The sequence below is a fragment of the Diorhabda sublineata genome, chromosome 1 (genome assembly GCF_026230105.1).
Source record: "Diorhabda sublineata isolate icDioSubl1.1 chromosome 1, icDioSubl1.1, whole genome shotgun sequence".
In the NCBI taxonomy this organism is placed as follows: Eukaryota; Metazoa; Arthropoda; class Insecta; order Coleoptera; family Chrysomelidae; genus Diorhabda; species Diorhabda sublineata.
The window spans coordinates 607,507-628,626 of record NC_079474.1 but is presented as its reverse complement, the minus strand read 5'-3'; the positions used below and the strand labels follow the sequence as shown (position 1 = coordinate 628,626).

The 21,120-nt window shown below is 31.7% G+C and overlaps 1 protein-coding gene across 1 annotated transcript; it reads right to left on the bottom strand.

Moving 5' to 3' along the window:
* Nucleotides 1–329: 329 nt before the first annotated feature.
* LOC130448728 (sodium/potassium/calcium exchanger 2-like) lies at nt 330–15,500 on the bottom strand. The gene is made up of 8 exons (XM_056786223.1): nt 15,381–15,500; nt 14,634–14,748; nt 14,345–14,540; nt 8,961–9,131; nt 8,468–8,903; nt 8,193–8,405; nt 5,623–5,724; nt 330–5,562 (listed from the first exon to the last, which is right to left on the bottom strand). The coding sequence occupies exons 1-8, from the start codon at nt 15,448–15,450 to the stop codon at nt 5,261–5,263; spliced, it is 1,605 nt and encodes a 534-aa protein (XP_056642201.1). The 5' UTR covers nt 15,451–15,500; the 3' UTR covers nt 330–5,260.
* Between the last annotated feature and the right edge of the window lie 5,620 nt (nt 15,501–21,120).

Sequence of the window (21,120 nt, the reverse complement as noted above, 5' to 3'; positions counted from 1 at the left end):
GACGGCTGGAGACGCTTCTACAGTGGCGGAGATTAAACAAAAATTCGCTTTTTATTCCAGAAAAATTTGAAATAAAAATGGGAAAAAATATTTTTGAGAGGGTTGATATTTAGTATTAATTGTCGATCAATTCCGAATGGGGTGCGTCAAAATCACGTGATTCAAACGCTTATACGAGGACGGTTCATAAATTCGATTCGAAAATTCGCTTTTATTTTTATTAGTGATTAACGAAATGGCGGAAAAGTTGAATTTTGTTTCCCAGTGTATTAGACAATCCGATTCACGTACATAAAATCGATGGGGGTTTGAAAAAAACAACAAAAAGATCGGGAATAAATATTTATTCACAATTTATTATATAATTAAAATAAATATAAACTTAACGTGTATATTCTTATATAAAAAAAACATCACAAACTTTTTTTCGAAGAGTATCTTTTTTTAAAAAAAAAACATAAATAAAACTTATAGGTTATATAATAACTCAATAAGCAAATATTAGATCGAAAGTTACTAAACTTTTTAACTGTACCCCGTATATACATATGAGTGAAAATACTTGAATATACGATATTTTGTGAATTTTGAAATAGTCGTTTTATGAAACTTGTATTATTAAATGTGATATTTAAAAAATTATAACCTAATAATAATACAGGGTTATCCATTTAGGAATACCGAAAAGTTTATTTATTTAAATATCGATTCGCCCTGTATGATTTATGGGGATTTACGAGTGGAATGATTATTTTTCGATAAATATCAAACTTAATTTTCAAAATTTCGTCATTTCTAATACAGGGTTAACCATTTAGAAATACCGAAAAGTTTATTTATTTAAATATCGATTCGCCCTGTATGATTTATGGGGATTTACGAGTGGAATGATTATTTTTCGATAAATATCAAACTTAATTTTCAAAATTTCGTCATTTCTAATACAGGGTTAACCATTTAGAAATACCGAAAAGTTTATTTATTTAAATATCGATTCGCCCTGTATGATTTATGGGGATTTACGAGTGGAATGATTATTTTTCGATAAATATCAAACTTAATTTTCAAAATTTCGTCATTTCTAATACAGGGTTATCCATTTAGAAATACCGAAAAGTTTATTTATTTAAATATCGATTCGCCCTGTATGATTTATGGGGATTTACGAGTGGAATGATTATTTTTCGATAAATATCAAACTTAATTTTCAAAATTTCGTCATTTCTAATACAGGGTTAACCATTTAGAAATACCGAAAAGTTTATTTATTTAAATATCGATTCGCCCTGTATGATTTATGGGGATTTACGAGTGGAATGATTATTTTTCGATAAATATCAAACTTAATTTTCAAAATTTCGTCATTTCTAATACAGGGTTATCCATTTAGAAATACCGAAAAGTTTATTTATTTAAATATCGATTCGCCCTGTATGATTTATGGGGATTTACGAGTGGAATGATTATTTTTCGATAAATATCAAACTCAATTTTCAAAATTTCGTCATTTCTAATACAGGGTTATCCATTTAGAAATACCGAAAAGTTTATTTATTTAAATATCGATTCGCCCTGTATGATTTATGGGAATTTACGAGTGGAATGATTATTTTTCGATAAATATCAAACTTAATTTTCAAAATTTCGTCATTTCTAATACAGGGTTATCCATTTAGAAATACCGAAAAGTTTATTTATTTAAATATCGATTCGCCCTGTATGATTTATGGGGATTTACGAGTGGAATGATTATTTTTCGATAAATATCAAACTTAATTTTCAAAATTTCGTCATTTCTAATACAGGGTTAACCATTTAGAAATACCGAAAAGTTTATTTATTTAAATATCGATTCGCCCTGTATGATTTATGGGAATCTACGAGTGGAATGATTATTTTTCGATAAATATCAAACTTAATTTTCAAAATTTCGTCATTTCTAATACAGGGTTATCCATTTAGAAATACCGAAAAGTTTATTTATTTAAATATCGATTCGCCCTGTATGATTTATGGGAATTTACGAGTGGAATGATTATTTTTCGATAAATATCAAACTTAATTTTCAAAATTTCGTCATTTCTAATACAGGGTTAACCATTTAGGAATACCGAAAAGTTTATTTATTTAAATATCGATTCGCCCTGTATGATTTATGGGGATTTACGAGTGGAATGATTATTTTTCGATAAATATCAAACTCAATTTTCAAAATTTCGTCATTTCTAATACAGGGTTAACCATTTAGAAATACCGAAAAGTTTATTTATTTAAATATCGATTCGCCCTGTATGATTTATGGGGATTTACGAGTGGAATGATTATTTTTCGATAAATATCAAACTTAATTTTCAAAATTTCGTCATTTCTAATACAGGGTTAACCATTTAGGAATACCGAAAAGTTTATTTATTTAAATATCGATTCGCCCTGTATGATTTATGGGGATTTACGAGTGGAATGATTATTTTTCGATAAATATCAAACTTAATTTTCAAAATTTCGTCATTTCTAATACAGGGTTAACCATTTAGGAATACCGAAAAGTTTATTTATTTAAATATCGATTCGCCCTGTATGATTTATGGGGATTTACGAGTGGAATGATTATTTTTCGATAAATATCAAACTCAATTTTCAAAATTTCGTCATTTCTAATACAGGGTTATCCATTTAGAAATACCGAAAAGTTTATTTATTTAAATATCGATTCGCCCTGTATGATTTATGGGAATTTACGAGTGGAATGATTATTTTTCGATAAATATCAAACTTAATTTTCAAAATTTCGTCATTTCTAATACAGGGTTATCCATTTAGAAATACCGAAAAGTTTATTTATTTAAATATCGATTCGCCCTGTATGATTTATGGGGATTTACGAGTGGAATGATTATTTTTCGATAAATATCAAACTTAATTTTCAAAATTTCGTCATTTCTAATACAGGGTTAACCATTTAGAAATACCGAAAAGTTTATTTATTTAAATATCGATTCGCCCTGTATGATTTATGGGAATCTACGAGTGGAATGATTATTTTTCGATAAATATCAAACTTAATTTTCAAAATTTCGTCATTTCTAATACAGGGTTATCCATTTAGAAATACCGAAAAGTTTATTTATTTAAATATCGATTCGCCCTGTATGATTTATGGGAATTTACGAGTGGAATGATTATTTTTCGATAAATATCAAACTTAATTTTCAAAATTTCGTCATTTCTAATACAGGGTTAACCATTTAGGAATACCGAAAAGTTTATTTATTTAAATATCGATTCGCCCTGTATGATTTATGGGGATTTACGAGTGGAATGATTATTTTTCGATAAATATCAAACTTAATTTTCAAAATTTCGTCATTTCTAATACAGGGTTAACCATTTAGGAATACCGAAAAGTTTATTTATTTAAATATCGATTCGCCCTGTATGATTTATGGGGATTTACGAGTGGAATGATTATTTTTCGATAAATATCAAACTCAATTTTCAAAATTTCGTCATTTCTAATACAGGGTTAACCATTTAGAAATACCGAAAAGTTTATTTATTTAAATATCGATTCGCCCTGTATGATTTATGGGAATTTACGAGTGGAATGATTATTTTTCGATAAATATCAAACTTAATTTTCAAAATTTCGTCATTTCTAATACAGGGTTAACCATTTAGAAATACCGAAAAGTTTATTTATTTAAATATCGATTCGCCCTGTATGATTTATGGGGATTTACGAGTGGAATGATTATTTTTCGATAAATATCAAACTTAATTTTCAAAATTTCGTCATTTCTAATACAGGGTTAACCATTTAGAAATACCGAAAAGTTTATTTATTTAAATATCGATTCGCCCTGTATGATTTATGGGGATTTACGAGTGGAATGATTATTTTTCGATAAATATCAAACTTAATTTTCAAAATTTCGTCATTTCTAATACAGGGTTATCCATTTAGAAATACCGAAAAGTTTATTTATTTAAATATCGATTCGCCCTGTATGATTTATGGGGATTTACGAGTGGAATGATTATTTTTCGATAAATATCAAACTTAATTTTCAAAATTTCGTCATTTCTAATACAGGGTTATCCATTTAGAAATACCGAAAAGTTTATTTATTTAAATATCGATTCGCCCTGTATGATTTATGGGGATTTACGAGTGGAATGATTATTTTTCGATAAATATCAAACTTAATTTTCAAAATTTCGTCATTTCTAATACAGGGTTATCCATTTAGAAATACCGAAAAGTTTATTTATTTAAATATCGATTCGCCCTGTATGATTTATGGGGATTTACGAGTGGAATGATTATTTTTCGATAAATATCAAACTTAATTTTCAAAATTTCGTCATTTCTAATACAGGGTTAACCATTTAGAAATACCGAAAAGTTTATTTATTTAAATATCGATTCGCCCTGTATGATTTATGGGGATTTACGAGTGGAATGATTATTTTTCGATAAATATCAAACTTAATTTTCAAAATTTCGTCATTTCTAATACAGGGTTATCCATTTAGGAATACCGAAAAGTTTATTTATTTAAATATCGATTCGCCCTGTATGATTTATGGGGATTTACGAGTGGAATGATTATTTTTCGATAAATATCAAACTTAATTTTCAAAATTTCGTCATTTCTAATACAGGGTTATCCATTTAGGAATACCGAAAAATTTATTTATTTAAATTTCGATTCGCCCCGTATTACATTATTACTAAAATTTCATTTGATCGATTATAACTCAAAAACGACGGTTTTCCAATAGATTACCAGTATACCTACTAAATTTTAAAGATTATTTATCAAAAAAACGATATCACGTCATACAATCTATAATTACCTTTCAATTACCTGCGATAAAATTCACAAAATTATTTTATCGATTCCAATTTTAATTCATTATAACTTCCTTTTAATCTAACATTATCTTTACACAACCGCGTGTAATCAATTGTTTTTTAATTATTTTATTTTCAAAATTTAATATATCTATATACGTTTACGATACGATTCGATAAAAAAATTTCATCCCACAACGTTCTTATCGAAATATCCCCCGGTATATTCCGAATTTTTCTCTACAATTTATCCCGAAAATCTCATTCGGTCACCGAAACTAGCGATTCAAGTACGAAATACCTCGAGAACTGTTTCATGTCTCACACCGTATATTTCCACACTGTATATAATTATCTAGTGTACGTAAAAAAAATGAGATATGAGTTATATGTCGAAATACGCTAAAATAAAACCGTCTGACATACTATGGCCGAAGTTACCATACAAATATAAAACACCCCTAATATTACCCCGGATATTTTCGATAATCTGAATTTGTTTAATAAAAGGGTGAGATACAAAACGACTGCGGCGATTATTAACGACATTATCGTATATTCGATCGAACCGGATTTAATTAGAACCGGATGGGCGCTCGTGAAACCCTGTATGATATTTTTTAGAAACCAAGGTATACCCAGTGAATATAAAACGTTCATCGTGTTCGCTCCGAGGGAATTGGATACCCCGAAACTACCTTCACCTAAAACAATCGATTATTCGAAATATTTTTGTTAGAATTAATTTTTGATAGTTGACTCACCCCTTCGAGCGATAATCGTCATGGAAACTGTCTCTGGTAAACAACCCCCGACTGCCATTAAAGTCATACCCAACAAAGCGTCCGGTAGATTTGTCACTTGGCCTAATAAAACAAAAAAATACTTCAAAAATTCGGGCGTCTACTAAATCCAGTTCAAACTGGATGTTCCGGCGCCTTGTCCTGACCTAGAGATGATTTTTTAGTAAATTTGTAAACATGGAAAAGATTGGTCGTCGTTTTATGATCAAATTATTGTATTTGGAAGCCCAACTTATATAAAAACTGAACTAGATTGTTGGTTATCGACTGTAGCGTAGTTTAGACGAGACCGTACGACCTACGTAGACTGGAATCGTCGATTGTGAACTAGTAGACGTGGTAGGTATTCAAAAAAATGAGGTACATCGTGTTTTACAGGAATATTTAGACACTTTCATTACTATAGATGAAACGTGGGTTCATAAATTCACGTTAGAAACAAACAAACAATCAAAACAACGGATTGAACCAGGAAGAACCGGTTCCGAAGAAGGTAAAAACTGTTTCATCTGTAGGCAAAATCATGGCGTCGGTTTTATGGGATTTGCGTTGGATTTAATATCTTGATAAAGAAATTAATCAACTGTGAGTATTATGCAACGTTTGGGCGTTGAAATCAAGCAAAAACCACCTCAATTGGTTAAGAAGAAGGCGTTGTTTCATCAAGACAATGCACCAGGTCATACATCCGCTATTTCAATGGCCAAAATCAATGAATTGAATCATTTAATTGCAAACTTATGCATCCTATTTGCCAGATTTAGTTCCCTCGGACTATTTTCTGTTCCCATACTACAAAAAACCGCTCAGCGATTAAAGATTTTCCAGCAATGAAAGCGGTTAATGCCAAATATCACACATCGTTGGGAAAAGTGTACGGGAAATGAAAAGTTCGAAAATTTTCGTTTTTCTTTTGGTTAGACCAGGTATTTCTGGTACCATCCACTTCTTGGAAGTCCCCTTAATCTTAAATCGACTCTTGGCGACTCAACCACGACCCAATACATCTGGATAATCGACCAAATGAAGTGATAACTCCAGAAATGTGGAAGAAAATCAACTGGATGAAGTGCTTGAACTAGCAAACATAATGGGCATTTTCATCGTGTTTGGTGATGTTTTACAGACATTTTCGGGCAGTTTAATCATCATGGATGAAACGTGGGTCCATTACTTCACGTTGGAAACAAACAAACAACCAAAACAATGGATTGAACCAGGAAGAACCGGTTCCGAAGAAGACAAAGACTGTTTCATTTGCAAACAAGGTTATGGCGACGGTTTTTTTGGGTTTTTCGCGGGATAATTTCCATTGAATATCTTGGAAAAGGAAAACCAATCAGCTGTGAGTATTATGCAACGTTTGGGCGTTGAAATCAAGCAATTGGTTAAGAAGAAGGCGTTGTTTCATCAAGACAATGCACCAGGTCAAAAATCCGCTATTTCAATGGCCAAAATCAATGAATTGAATCATTTAATTGCAAACTTATGCATCCTATTTGCCAGATTTAGTTCCCTCGGACTATTTTCTGTTCCCATACTACAAAAAACCGCTCAGCGATTAAAGATTTTCCAGCAATGAAAGCGGTTAATGCCAAATATCACACATCGTTGGGAAAAGTGTACGGGAAATGAAAAGTTCGAAAATTTTCGTTTTTCTTTTGGTTAGACCAGGTATTTCTGGTACCATCCACTTCTTGGAAGTCCCCTTAATCTTAAATCGACTCTTGGCGACTCAACCACGACCCAATACATCTGGATAATCGACCAAATGAAGTGATAACTCCAGAAATGTGGAAGAAAATCAACTGGATGAAGTGCTTGAACTAGCAAACATAATGGGCATTTTCATCGTGTTTGGTGATGTTTTACAGACATTTTCGGGCAGTTTAATCATCATGGATGAAACGTGGGTCCATTACTTCACGTTGGAAACAAACAAACAATCAAAACAATGGATTGAACCAGGAAGAACCGGTTCCGAAGAAGACAAAGACTGTTTCATTTGCAAACAAGGTTATGGCGACGATTTTTATGGGATTTGCGTGGGATAATTTCCATTTGATATATTGGAAAAGAAAAATCAATCAACTGTGAGTATTATGCAACGTTTGGGCGTTGAAATCAAGCAATTGGTTAAGAAGAAGGCGTTGTTTCATCAAGACAATGCACCAGGTCAAAAATCCGGTATTGCAATAGCAAAAACTAATGAATTATCCACCTTATTCGCCCGATTTAGTCTCCTATGATTATTTTCTGTTCTTATACTACAAAAAACCGCTCAGCGATCAAAGATTTCCCAGCAATGAAGTCGATTAATGTCAAATATCAAACATCGTTGGGAAAAGTGTACGAGAAATGAAAAGTTTCGTGTTTCTTTTGGTCAGGTCAGGTATTTCCGGTACCATCCACTTCTTGGAAGTCCTCCTTCATGTTAAATCGACACCTGGTGACTCGACCACTAGCCAATACGTAAAAAAATAAACTTTTTTCGAGATATTTCGTATTTATAAAAAAATTTCGATGCTTACCGATAATACTGATCATCCAACAGACAATATACGAATTGAGACCAATCCAAACGATGCACATGAAGAAAGTGACGGTGACGGGAAACCAATGGGGATAAACCAACGGATTCGGTATAGTACATCTCGTTATTAATTTCGTCGGCCAGGTGTAATAAAAAATAAACTTTTTGAAAAAATTACCTTCCGGTCTCCTAAACAGAGATTTTTGAGCTTCTACAAATTAAACATTAAATATTAATTATGCTACTACGAGGTGTGTTCAATAATTAATCAACCTTGTTTATCTTCCTCCTGCAATTTTTCCAAAACTTTTTGATGTTCGATTTCGAATTCGGGATCGTCCGGTTCTTTCATATAACTACCGAAAGCGGATAAAATCGATTGTTTGGGTTCGTCTTTAACTCCGCTAGTTTTTTTAACGTCTTCTTCGGTCACATCTTCGTCGGCAACTTTTGCGATCGTACTTATATCGTTGCGATTACCGGGGGAATCGGATATGTTAATTTTCTTTCGATTAACCAATCTTTTAACGAATCTGTGGATTCTTTTGTTGTTAAACATGATGGCGAAATAACAAACGTAGATTGTTAGTGGTATTAACGATTCGTACCAAAAGATGTTGCTGTCCCAAGTTATGAAAATCAATACGGTTACCGATAATATGTATATGAATGTATCTCTCGATAGGGGGTACCAATCTAATTGGAGGGGCTGGAAAACGAACGGAATTAACGTGGTACTTTACGGTATTGTGTTCGATAGACTTACATAGGGGCTGTTTAAACCTCCCACGGCCGGTACTAATAGAGTATTGCACATTAATGAACCCACGATGGTACCTATGCCGAGATTAGATTCGGAAATGAAAGTACTGATTATGTTGGTGAAAAATTCCGGGGTTGAAGTAGCTATCGACATAAATGTAGCGGCTGCAACGTCCTGCAATATATAATTTCGTTACAAATAACGTTTGTAACTTGTTACGAATAAAATTGATACGATAATTGATGATGACGATTAGTTTTGATTTAACAATACTTTTTGATCATCCTGTATATATATATACGAGGATTGTTGCTTACTTTTTTAAATATGGCAACACTGGTCATGAAGTTTGATGTTTGTTATTGAAGAACGTACTCGGAACGTGTTGTTATACGAGTGTTGTTCGAAATATTCATATCGGAATCGAATCTTGATTAATTTTTATAATTTTCGATTTTTTTCGGTAGAAACTTTTTGAAAAATCGGGGAAATTGATGTAGAAGACACCACCGACGAGGTTTTGTATAACAATTCGTACAAAAAACTTGTATTTATACGAGTGTTGTCGAAATATTCGTCTCGGAATCGAATCTTGATTAATTTTTATGATTTTCGATTTTTTTCGGTAGAAACTTTTTGAAAAATCGAGGAAACTGATGTAGAAGACAAAACCGATGAGGTTTTGTATAACAATTCGTACAAAAAACTTGTATTTATACGAGTGTTGTTCGAAATATTCGTCTCGGAATCGAATCTTGATTAATTTTTATGATTTTCGATTTTTTTCGGTAGAAACTTTTTGAAAAATCGAGGAAACTGATGTAGAAGACACCACCGACGAGGTTTTGTATAACAATTCGTACAAAAAACTTGTATTTATACGAGTGTTGTTCGAAATATTCGTCTCGGAATCGAATCTTGATTAATTTTTATGATTTTCGATTTTTTTCGGTAGAAACTTTTTGAAAAATCGAGGAAACTGATGTAGAAGACAAAACCGATGAGGTTTTGTATAACAATTCGTACAAAAAACTTGTATTTATACGAGTGTTGTTCGAAATATTCGTCTCGGAATCGAATCTTGATTAATTTTTATGATTTTCGATTTTTTTCGGTAGAAACTTTTTGAAAAATCGAGGAAACTGATGTAGAAGACACCACCGACGAGGTTTTGTATAACAATTCGTACAAAAAACTTGTATTTATACGAGTGTTGTTCGAAATATTCGTCTCGGAATCGAATCTTGATTAATTTTTATGATTTTCGATTTTTTTCGGTAGAAACTTTTTGAAAAATCGAGAAAACTGATGTTGAAGACAAAACCGATGAGGTTTTGTATAACAATTCGTACAAAAAACTTGTATTTATACGAGTGTTGTTCGAAATATTCGTCTCGGAATCGAATCTTGATTAATTTTTATGATTTTCGATTTTTTTCGGTAGAAACTTTTTGAAAAATCGAGGAAACTGATGTAGAAGACACCACCGACGAGGTTTTGTATAACAATTCGTACAAAAAACTTGTATTTATACGAGTGTTGTTCGAAATATTCGTCTCGGAATCGAATCTTGATTAATTTTTATGATTTTCGATTTTTTTCGGTAGAAACTTTTTGAAAAATCGAGAAAACTGATGTTGAAGACAAAACCGATGAGGTTTTGTATAACAATTCGTACAAAAAACTTGTATTTATACGAGTGTTGTTCGAAATATTCGTCTCGGAATCGAATCTTGATTAATTTTTATGATTTTCGATTTTTTTCGGTAGAAACTTTTTGAAAAATCGAGAAAACTGATGTTGAAGACAAAACCGACGAGGTTTTGTATAACAATTCGTACAAAAAACTTGTATTTATACGAGTGTTGTCGAAATATTCGTCTCGGAATCGAATCTTGATTAATTTTTATGATTTTCGATTTTTTTCGGTAGAAACTTTTTGAAAAATCGAGGAAACTGATGTTGAAGACAAAACCGACGAGGTTTTGTATAACAAATCGTACAAAAAACTTGTATTTATACGAGTGTTGTTCGAAATATTCGTCTCGGAATCGAATCTTGATTAATTTTTATGATTTTCGATTTTTTTCGGTAGAAACTTTTTGAAAAATCGAGGAAACTGATGTAGAAGACAAAACCGATGAGGTTTTGTATAACAATTCGTACAAAAAACTTGTATTTATACGAGTGTTGTTCGAAATATTCGTCTCGGAATCGAATCTTGATTAATTTTTATGATTTTCGATTTTTTTCGGTAGAAACTTTTTGAAAAATCGAGGAAACTGATGTAGAAGACACCACCGACGAGGTTTTGTATAACAATTCGTACAAAAAACTTGTATTTATACGAGTGTTGTTCGAAATATTCGTCTCGGAATCGAATCTTGATTAATTTTTATGATTTTCGATTTTTTTCGGTAGAAACTTTTTGAAAAATCGAGAAAACTGATGTTGAAGACAAAACCGATGAGGTTTTGTATAACAATTCGTACAAAAAACTTGTATTTATACGAGTGTTGTTCGAAATTTTCGCCTCGGAATCGAATCTTGATTAATTTTTATAATTTTCGAATTTTTTTGGTAGAAACTTTTTGAAAAATCGGGGAAATTGATGTAGAAGACAAAACCGATGAGGTTTTGTATAACAATTCGTACAAAAAACTTGTATTTATACGAGTGTTGTTCGAAATATTCGTCTCGGAATCGAATCTTGATTAATTTTTATGATTTTCGATTTTTTTCGGTAGAAACTTTTTGAAAAATCGAGAAAACTGATGTTGAAGACAAAACCGATGAGGTTTTGTATAACAATTCGTACAAAAAACTTGTATTTATACGAGTGTTGTTCGAAATTTTCGCCTCGGAATCGAATCTTGATTAATTTTTATAATTTTCGAATTTTTTTGGTAGAAACTTTTTGAAAAATCGGGGAAATTGATGTAGAAGACAAAACCGATGAGGTTTTGTATAACAATTCGTACAAAAAACTTGTATTTATACGAGTGTTGTTCGAAATATTCGTCTCGGAATCGAATCTTGATTAATTTTTATGATTTTCGATTTTTTTCGGTAGAAACTTTTTGAAAAATCGAGGAAACTGATGTAGAAGACACCACCGACGAGGTTTTGTATAACAATTCGTACAAAAAACTTGTATTTATACGAGTGTTGTCGAAATATTCGTCTCGGAATCGAATCTTGATTAATTTTTATGATTTTCGATTTTTTTCGGTAGAAACTTTTTGAAAAATCGAGAAAACTGATGTTGAAGACAAAACCGATGAGGTTTTGTATAACAATTCGTACAAAAAACTTGTATTTATACGAGTGTTGTTCGAAATTTTCGCCTCGGAATCGAATCTTGATTAATTTTTATAATTTTCGAATTTTTTTGGTAGAAACTTTTTGAAAAATCGGGGAAATTGATGTAGAAGACAAAACCGATGAGGTTTTGTATAACAATTCGTACAAAAAACTTGTATTTATACGAGTGTTGTTCGAAATATTCGTCTCGGAATCGAATCTTGATTAATTTTTATGATTTTCGATTTTTTTCGGTAGAAACTTTTTGAAAAATCGAGGAAACTGATGTAGAAGACACCACCGACGAGGTTTTGTATAACAATTCGTACAAAAAACTTGTATTTATACGAGTGTTGTTCGAAATATTCGTCTCGGAATCGAATCTTGATTAATTTTTATGATTTTCGATTTTTTTCGGTAGAAACTTTTTGAAAAATCGAGAAAACTGATGTAGAAGACACCACCGACGAGGTTTTGTATAACAATTCGTACAAAAAACTTGTATTTATACGAGTGTTGTCGAAATATTCGTCTCGGAATCGAATCTTGATTAATTTTTATGATTTTCGATTTTTTTCGGTAGAAACTTTTTGAAAAATCGAGAAAACTGATGTTGAAGACAAAACCGATGAGGTTTTGTATAACAATTCGTACAAAAAACTTGTATTTATACGAGTGTTGTTCGAAATTTTCGCCTCGGAATCGAATCTTGATTAATTTTTATAATTTTCGAATTTTTTTGGTAGAAACTTTTTGAAAAATCGGGGAAATTGATGTAGAAGACAAAACCGATGAGGTTTTGTATAACAATTCGTACAAAAAACTTGTATTTATACGAGTGTTGTTCGAAATATTCGTCTCGGAATCGAATCTTGATTAATTTTTATGATTTTCGATTTTTTTCGGTAGAAACTTTTTGAAAAATCGAGGAAACTGATGTAGAAGACACCACCGACGAGGTTTTGTATAACAATTCGTACAAAAAACTTGTATTTATACGAGTGTTGTTCGAAATATTCGTCTCGGAATCGAATCTTGATTAATTTTTATGATTTTCGATTTTTTTCGGTAGAAACTTTTTGAAAAATCGGGGAAATTGATGTAGAAGACAAAACCGATGAGGTTTTGTATAACAAATCGTACAAAAAACTTGTATTTATACGAGTGTTGTTCGAAATATTCGTCTCGGAATCGAATCTTGATTAATTTTTATGATTTTCGATTTTTTTCGGTAGAAACTTTTTGAAAAATCGGGGAAATTGATGTAGAAGACAAAACCGATGAGGTTTTGTATAACAATTCGTACAAAAAACTTGTATTTATACGAGTGTTGTTCGAAATATTCGTCTCGGAATCGAATCTTGATTAATTTTTATGATTTTCGATTTTTTTCGGTAGAAACTTTTTGAAAAATCGAGAAAACTGATGTTGAAGACAAAACCGATGAGGTTTTGTATAACAATTCGTACAAAAAACTTGTATTTATACGAGTGTTGTTCGAAATTTTCGCCTCGGAATCGAATCTTGATTAATTTTTATAATTTTCGAATTTTTTTGGTAGAAACTTTTTGAAAAATCGGGGAAATTGATGTAGAAGACAAAACCGATGAGGTTTTGTATAACAAATCGTACAAAAAACTTGTATTTATACGAGTGTTGTTCGAAATATTCGTCTCGGAATCGAATCTTGATTAATTTTTATGATTTTCGATTTTTTTCGGTAGAAACTTTTTGAAAAATCGGGGAAATTGATGTAGAAGACAAAACCGACGAGGTTTTGTATAACAAATCGTACAAAAAACTTGTATTTATACGAGTGTTGTCGAAATATTCGTCTCGGAATCGAATCTTGATTAATTTTTATGATTTTCGATTTTTTTCGGTAGAAACTTTTTTTTGAACAGTCAAAACATCGAATTATTGAATCATCCGCCGTTTGGGATTCAATAATTTCTTCAACAACCCTCGTAGTGTGCAGAATATCCTGTCAGAACAAGAGGGAATTTAAAATCTAGATATATAAGAAAATCCATAGCAATTTCGAAATATTTATGTTACGAGGGTACCGAAAAATGTTTACTTACCGGCGTTAAATTCAAAGTTTTACATATGGCTTCAACACATGGTAAAAAATAATCATTGCACACCACAGCTAATAAAGTAAACCCATAAATACCGATGAAAATAACTAATATAATACCCCCTTTCAATATTTGATCCTCCGTTAGAAGCTGGGGGAAATTATCGTCATCGTCTTCGACGACGGTACTATTCAAAAATCTAAAATACATTGAATCAAATCAATTTATCGAAATAAATTCTTTACAACAGATTGATATTTACGTTTATATTTATTTGTAATTAAATAGTTACTTTGAATATGGTCTAGCGAACGGTACGAAAAATATTTGTCGTTTATATCGCAATATATCTTCCGTGACAATATCGTGAGTTGTTTCATTGTTTTCTTCAATTAAATCGTAGCAACCTGAAAATTCGAAAATTTTAAACTCGCATGAAGAAACTCTAAACGGCGGACACTCGGAATCGCTTAACTACGACGTTGATACCCATTAGGAACGGTCATTATTTCTAAAAGTGAAGGAGAGATAAGACAAACACAAATTTAAACCTCCACGTCAGAATAGAATTCATGTTAATATCAAGTTCGGTCGGTAAGGACCTTGAAAGTCTAAATTGATCGAAAAACTTTGAGATGCGGGTCTATAAACGCAGAATGGACTCGCAGAATCACCAACGACGAAGTACTAAGCCGAATTGGTCGCGAAAGACAATTATTGGGACGAAAAACGTGATCAATGAGAAGAAGACACTTGGAATCGCTTAACTACGACGTTGATACCCATTAGGCACTGGATGATCGTCGACTGAAAGAACACGAGCTAGCCGACATGGACTGAAGAGGGAGGACCGGGTTCAAAGAAGACGAAGACGTTCCATCTGCTGGCAAAGTCATGGCGTCATAATTTTTATTTGATATCTTGAAAAAGGGAAAATTATCGAAAGCTACTGACGAAATAGTTTGATTACTGCTAAAAACGTGTTTTTTTTTTAAATAATAATGAATGGATTATTAAAATCATGATTCCAAAGACTTACCTATGGATTCTATATAGCACACTACAACTAGTACTGCGACTAGTCTCATAAAATTCACACAAACTGTCATGATAACTATAAAAATTGAATTAAAAACATCGGTGGAAATATTGACTACTACACATTATTTTATATCTATAATAGAAAAAGTAGGATTTATCTTTGAGTATTAATTAATACTTATCGTTCGAAAAGATCATTGAATGATATAAAAACACACATATAATCGTAAATCAAATATTAATGAGGTATTAGACAATAAAATAAGTGGTTTCTATACTTTACGAACTCAAATCCTATCGGGAGAATTTCTCTCAGATATTCTCTGGATGTATCTTATACACAAAATATTTATATCAATCCTCACATGAATATAATTTGAGTAATTTGTGGGAACTTAGACAATTGGAATCGCTCAACTACGACGTTGATTCCCATTAGGAACGGTCAGTGTACGATATTAACGCATAGAAGTTGACTGGATAATTATATGATTCTTAAAAGTCATATTAATATAAAATAAAAGTAATTTGTGGGAACTTAGACACTTGGAATCGCTCAACTACGTCGTTGTTTCCCATTAGAAATGGTCAGTGTACAATATTAACGCATAGAAGTTGACTGGATAATTATATGATTCTTAAAAATCATATTAATATAAAATACAAGTAATTTGGGGGAACTTAGACACTTGGAATCGCTCAACTACGACGTTGATTCCCATTAGGAACGGTCAGTGTACGATATTAACGCATAGAAGTTGACTGGATAATTATATGATTCTTAAAAATCATATTAATATAAAATACAAGTAATTTGGGGGAACTTAGACACTTGGAATCGCTCAACTACGACGTTGATTCCCATTAGGAACGGTCAGTGTACAATATTAACGCATAGAAGTTGACTGGATAATTATATGATTCTTAAAAATCATATTAATATAAAATACAAGTAATTTGGGGGAACTTAGACACTTGGAATCGCTCAACTACGACGTTGATTCCCATTAGGAACGGTCAGTGTACGATATTAACGCATAGAAGTTGACTGGATAATTATATGATTCTTAAAAATCATATTAATATAAAATACAAGTAATTTGGGGGAACTTAGACACTTGGAATCGCTCAACTACGACGTTGATTCCCATTAGGAACGGTCAGTGTACGATATTAACGCATAGAAGTTGACTGGATAATTATATGATTCTTAAAAATCATATTAATATAAAATACAAGTAATTTGGGGGAACTTAGACACTTGGAATCGCTCAACTACGACGTTGATTCCCATTAGGAACGGTCAGTGTACGATATTAACGCATAGAAGTTGACTGGATAATTATATGATTCTTAAAAATCATATTAATATAAAATACAAGTAATTTGGGGGAACTTAGACACTTGGAATCGCTCAACTACGACGTTGATTCCCATTAGGAACGGTCAGTGTACGATATTAACGCATAGAAGTTGACTGGATAATTATATGATTCTTAAAAATCATATTAATATAAAATACAAGTAATTTGGGGGAACTTAGACACTTGGAATCGCTCAACTACGACGTTGATTCCCATTAGGAACGGTCAGTGTACAATATTAACGCATAGAAGTTAAGTGGATAATTATATGATTCTTAAAAGTCATATTAATATAAAATAAAAGTAATTTGTGGGAACTTAGACACTTGGAATCGCTCAACTACGTCGTTGTTTCCCATTAGAAATGGTCAGTGTACAATATTAAGGAATAGAAGTTGACTGGATAATTATATGATTCTTAAAAATCATATTAATATAAAATACAAGTAATTTGGGGGAACTTAGACACTTGGAATCGCTCAACTACGTCGTTGTTTCCCATTAGAAATGGTCAGTGTACAATATTAACGCATAGAAGTTGACTGGATAATTATATGATTCTTAAAAGTCATATTAATATAAAATAAAAGTAATTTGTGGGAACTTAGACACTTGGAATCGCTCAACTACGACGTTGATTCCCATTAGGAACGGTCAGTGTACAATATTAACGCATAGAAGTTAAGTGGATAATTATATGATTCTTAAAAATCATATTAATATAAAATAAAAGTAATTTGTGGGAACTTAGACACTTGGAATCGCTCAACTACGACGTTGATTCCCATTAGGAACGGTCAGTGTACAATATTAAGGAATAGAAGTTGACTGAATAATTATATGATTCTTAAAAATCATATTAATATAAAATAAAAGTAATTTGTGGGAACTTAGACACTTGGAATCGCTTGATTACGACGTTGATTCCCATTAGGAACGGTCAGTGTACAATATTAAGGAATAGAAGTTGACTGGATAATTATATGATTCTTAAAAATCATATTAATATAAAATACAAGTAATTTGGGGGAACTTAGACACTTGGAATCGCTCAACTACGACGTTGATTCCCATTAGGAACGGTCAGTGTACGATATTAACGCATAGAAGTTGACTGGATAATTATATGATTCTTAAAAATCATATTAATATAAAATACAAGTAATTTGGGGGAACTTAGACACTTGGAATCGCTCAACTACGACGTTGATTCCCATTAGGAACGGTCAGTGTACAATATTAACGCATAGAAGTTGACTGGATAATTATATGATTCTTAAAAATCATATTAATATAAAATACAAGTAATTTGGGGGAACTTAGACACTTGGAATCGCTCAACTACGACGTTGATTCCCATTAGGAACGGTCAGTGTACGATATTAACGCATAGAAGTTGACTGGATAATTATATGATTCTTAAAAATCATATTAATATAAAATACAAGTAATTTGGGGGAACTTAGACACTTGGAATCACTCAACTACGACGTTGATTCCCATTAGGAACGGTCAGTGTACAATATTAACGCATAGAAGTTAAGTGGATAATTATATGATTCTTAAAAGTCATATTAATATAAAATAAAAGTAATTTGTGGGAACTTAGACACTTGGAATCGCTCAACTACGTCGTTGTTTCCCATTAGAAATGGTCAGTGTACAATATTAAGGAATAGAAGTTGACTGGATAATTATATGATTCTTAAAAATCATATTAATATAAAATACAAGTAATTTGGGGGAACTTAGACACTTGGAATCGCTCAACTACGACGTTGATTCCCATTAGGAACGGTCAGTGTACAATATTAACGCATAGAAGTTAAGTGGATAATTATATGATTCTTAAAAGTCATATTAATATAAAATAAAAGTAATTTGTGGGAACTTAGACACTTGGAATCGCTCAACTACGTCGTTGTTTCCCATTAGAAATGGTCAGTGTACAATATTAAGGAATAGAAGTTGACTGGATAATTATATGATTCTTAAAAATCATATTAATATAAAATACAAGTAATTTGGGGGAACTTAGACACTTGGAATCGCTCAACTACGACGTTGATTCCCATTAGGAACGGTCAGTGTACGATATTAACGCATAGAAGTTGACTGGATAATTATATGATTCTTAAAAATCATATTAATATAAAATACAAGTAATTTGGGGGAACTTAGACACTTGGAATCGCTCAACTACGACGTTGATTCCCATTAGGAACGGTCAGTGTACGATATTAACGCATAGAAGTTGACTGGATAATTATATGATTCTTAAAAATCATATTAATATAAAATACAAGTAATTTGGGGGAACTTAGACACTTGGAATCGCTCAACTACGACGTTGATTCCCATTAGGAACGGTCAGTGTACAATATTAACGCATAGAAGTTGACTGGATAATTATATGATTCTTAAAAATCATATTAATATAAAATACAAGTAATTTGGGGGAACTTAGACACTTGGAATCGCTCAACTACGACGTTGATTCCCATTAGGAACGGTCAGTGTACGATATTAACGCATAGAAGTTGACTGGATAATTATATGATTCTTAAAAGTCATATTAATATAAAATAAAAGTAATTTGTGGGAACTTAGACACTTGGAATCGCTCAACTACGACGTTGATTCCCATTAGGAACGGTCAGTGTACAATATTAACGCATAGAAGTTAAGTGGATAATTATATGATTCTTAAAAATCATATTAATATAAAATAAAAGTAATTTGTGGGAACTTAGACACTTGGAATCGCTCAACTACGACGTTGATTCCCATTAGAAACGGTCAGTGTACAATATTAAGGAATAGAAGTTGACTGAATAATTATATGATTCTTAAAAATCATATTAATATAAAATAAAAGTAATTTGTGGGAACTTAGACACTTGGAATCGCTTGATTACGACGTTGATTCCCATTAGGAACGGTCAGTGTACAATATTAAGGAATAGAAGTTGACTGAATAATTATATGATTCTTAAAAATCATATTAATATAAAATAAAAGTAATTTGTGGGAACTTAGACACTTGGAATCGCTTGATTACGACTTGGATTCCCATTAGGAACGGTCAGTGTACAATATTAAGGAATAGAAGTTGACTGAATAATTATATGATTCTTAAAAGTCATATTAATATAAAATAAAAGTAATTTGTGGGAACTTAGACACTTGGAATCGCTTGATTACGACGTTGATTCCCATTAGGAACGGTCAGTGTACAATATTAAGGAATAGAAGTTGACTGGATAATTATATGATTCTTAAAAATCATATTAATATAAAATACAAGTAATTTGGGGGAACTTAGACACTTGGAATCGCTCAACTACGACGTTGATTCCCATTAGGAACGGTCAGTGTACAATATTAACGCATAGAAGTTAAGTGGATAATTATATGATTCTTAAAAGTCATATTAATATAAAATAAAAGTAATTTGTGGGAACTTAGACACTTGGAATCGCTCAACTACGTCGTTGTTTCCCATTAGAAATGGTCAGTGTACAATATTAAGGAATAGAAGTTGACTGGATAATTATATGATTCTTAAAAATCATATTAATATAAAATACAAGTAATTTGGGGGAACTTAGACACTTGGAATCGCTCAACTACGACGTTGATTCCCATTAGGAACGGTCAGTGTACAATATTAACGCATAGAAGTTAAGTGGATAATTATATGATTCTTAAAAGTCATATTAATATAAAATAAAAGTAATTTGTGGGAACTTAGACACTTGGAATCGCTCAACTACGTCGTTGTTTCCCATTAGAAATGGTCAGTGTACAATATTAAGGAATAGAAGTTGACTGGATAATTATATGATTCTTAAAAATCATATTAATATAAAATACAAGTAATTTGGGGGAACTTAGACACTTGGAATCGCTCAACTACGACGTTGATTCCCATTAGGAACGGTCAGTGTACGATATTAACGCATAGAAGTTGACTGGATAATTATATGATTCTTAAAAATCATATTAATATAAAATACAAGTAATTTGGGGGAACTTAGACACTTGGAATCGCTCAACTACGACGTTGATTCCCATTAGGAACGGTCAGTGTACGATATTAACGCATAGAAGTTGACTGGATAATTATATGATTCTTAAAAATCATATTAATATAAAATACAAGTAATTTGGGGGAACTTAGACACTTGGAATCGCTCAACTACGACGTTGATTCCCATTAGGAACGGTCAGTGTACAATATTAACGCATAGAAGTTGACTGGATAATTATATGATTCTTAAAAATCATATTAATATAAAATACAAGTAATTTGGGGGAACTTAGACACTTGGAATCGCTCAACTACGACGTTGATTCCCATTAGGAACGGTC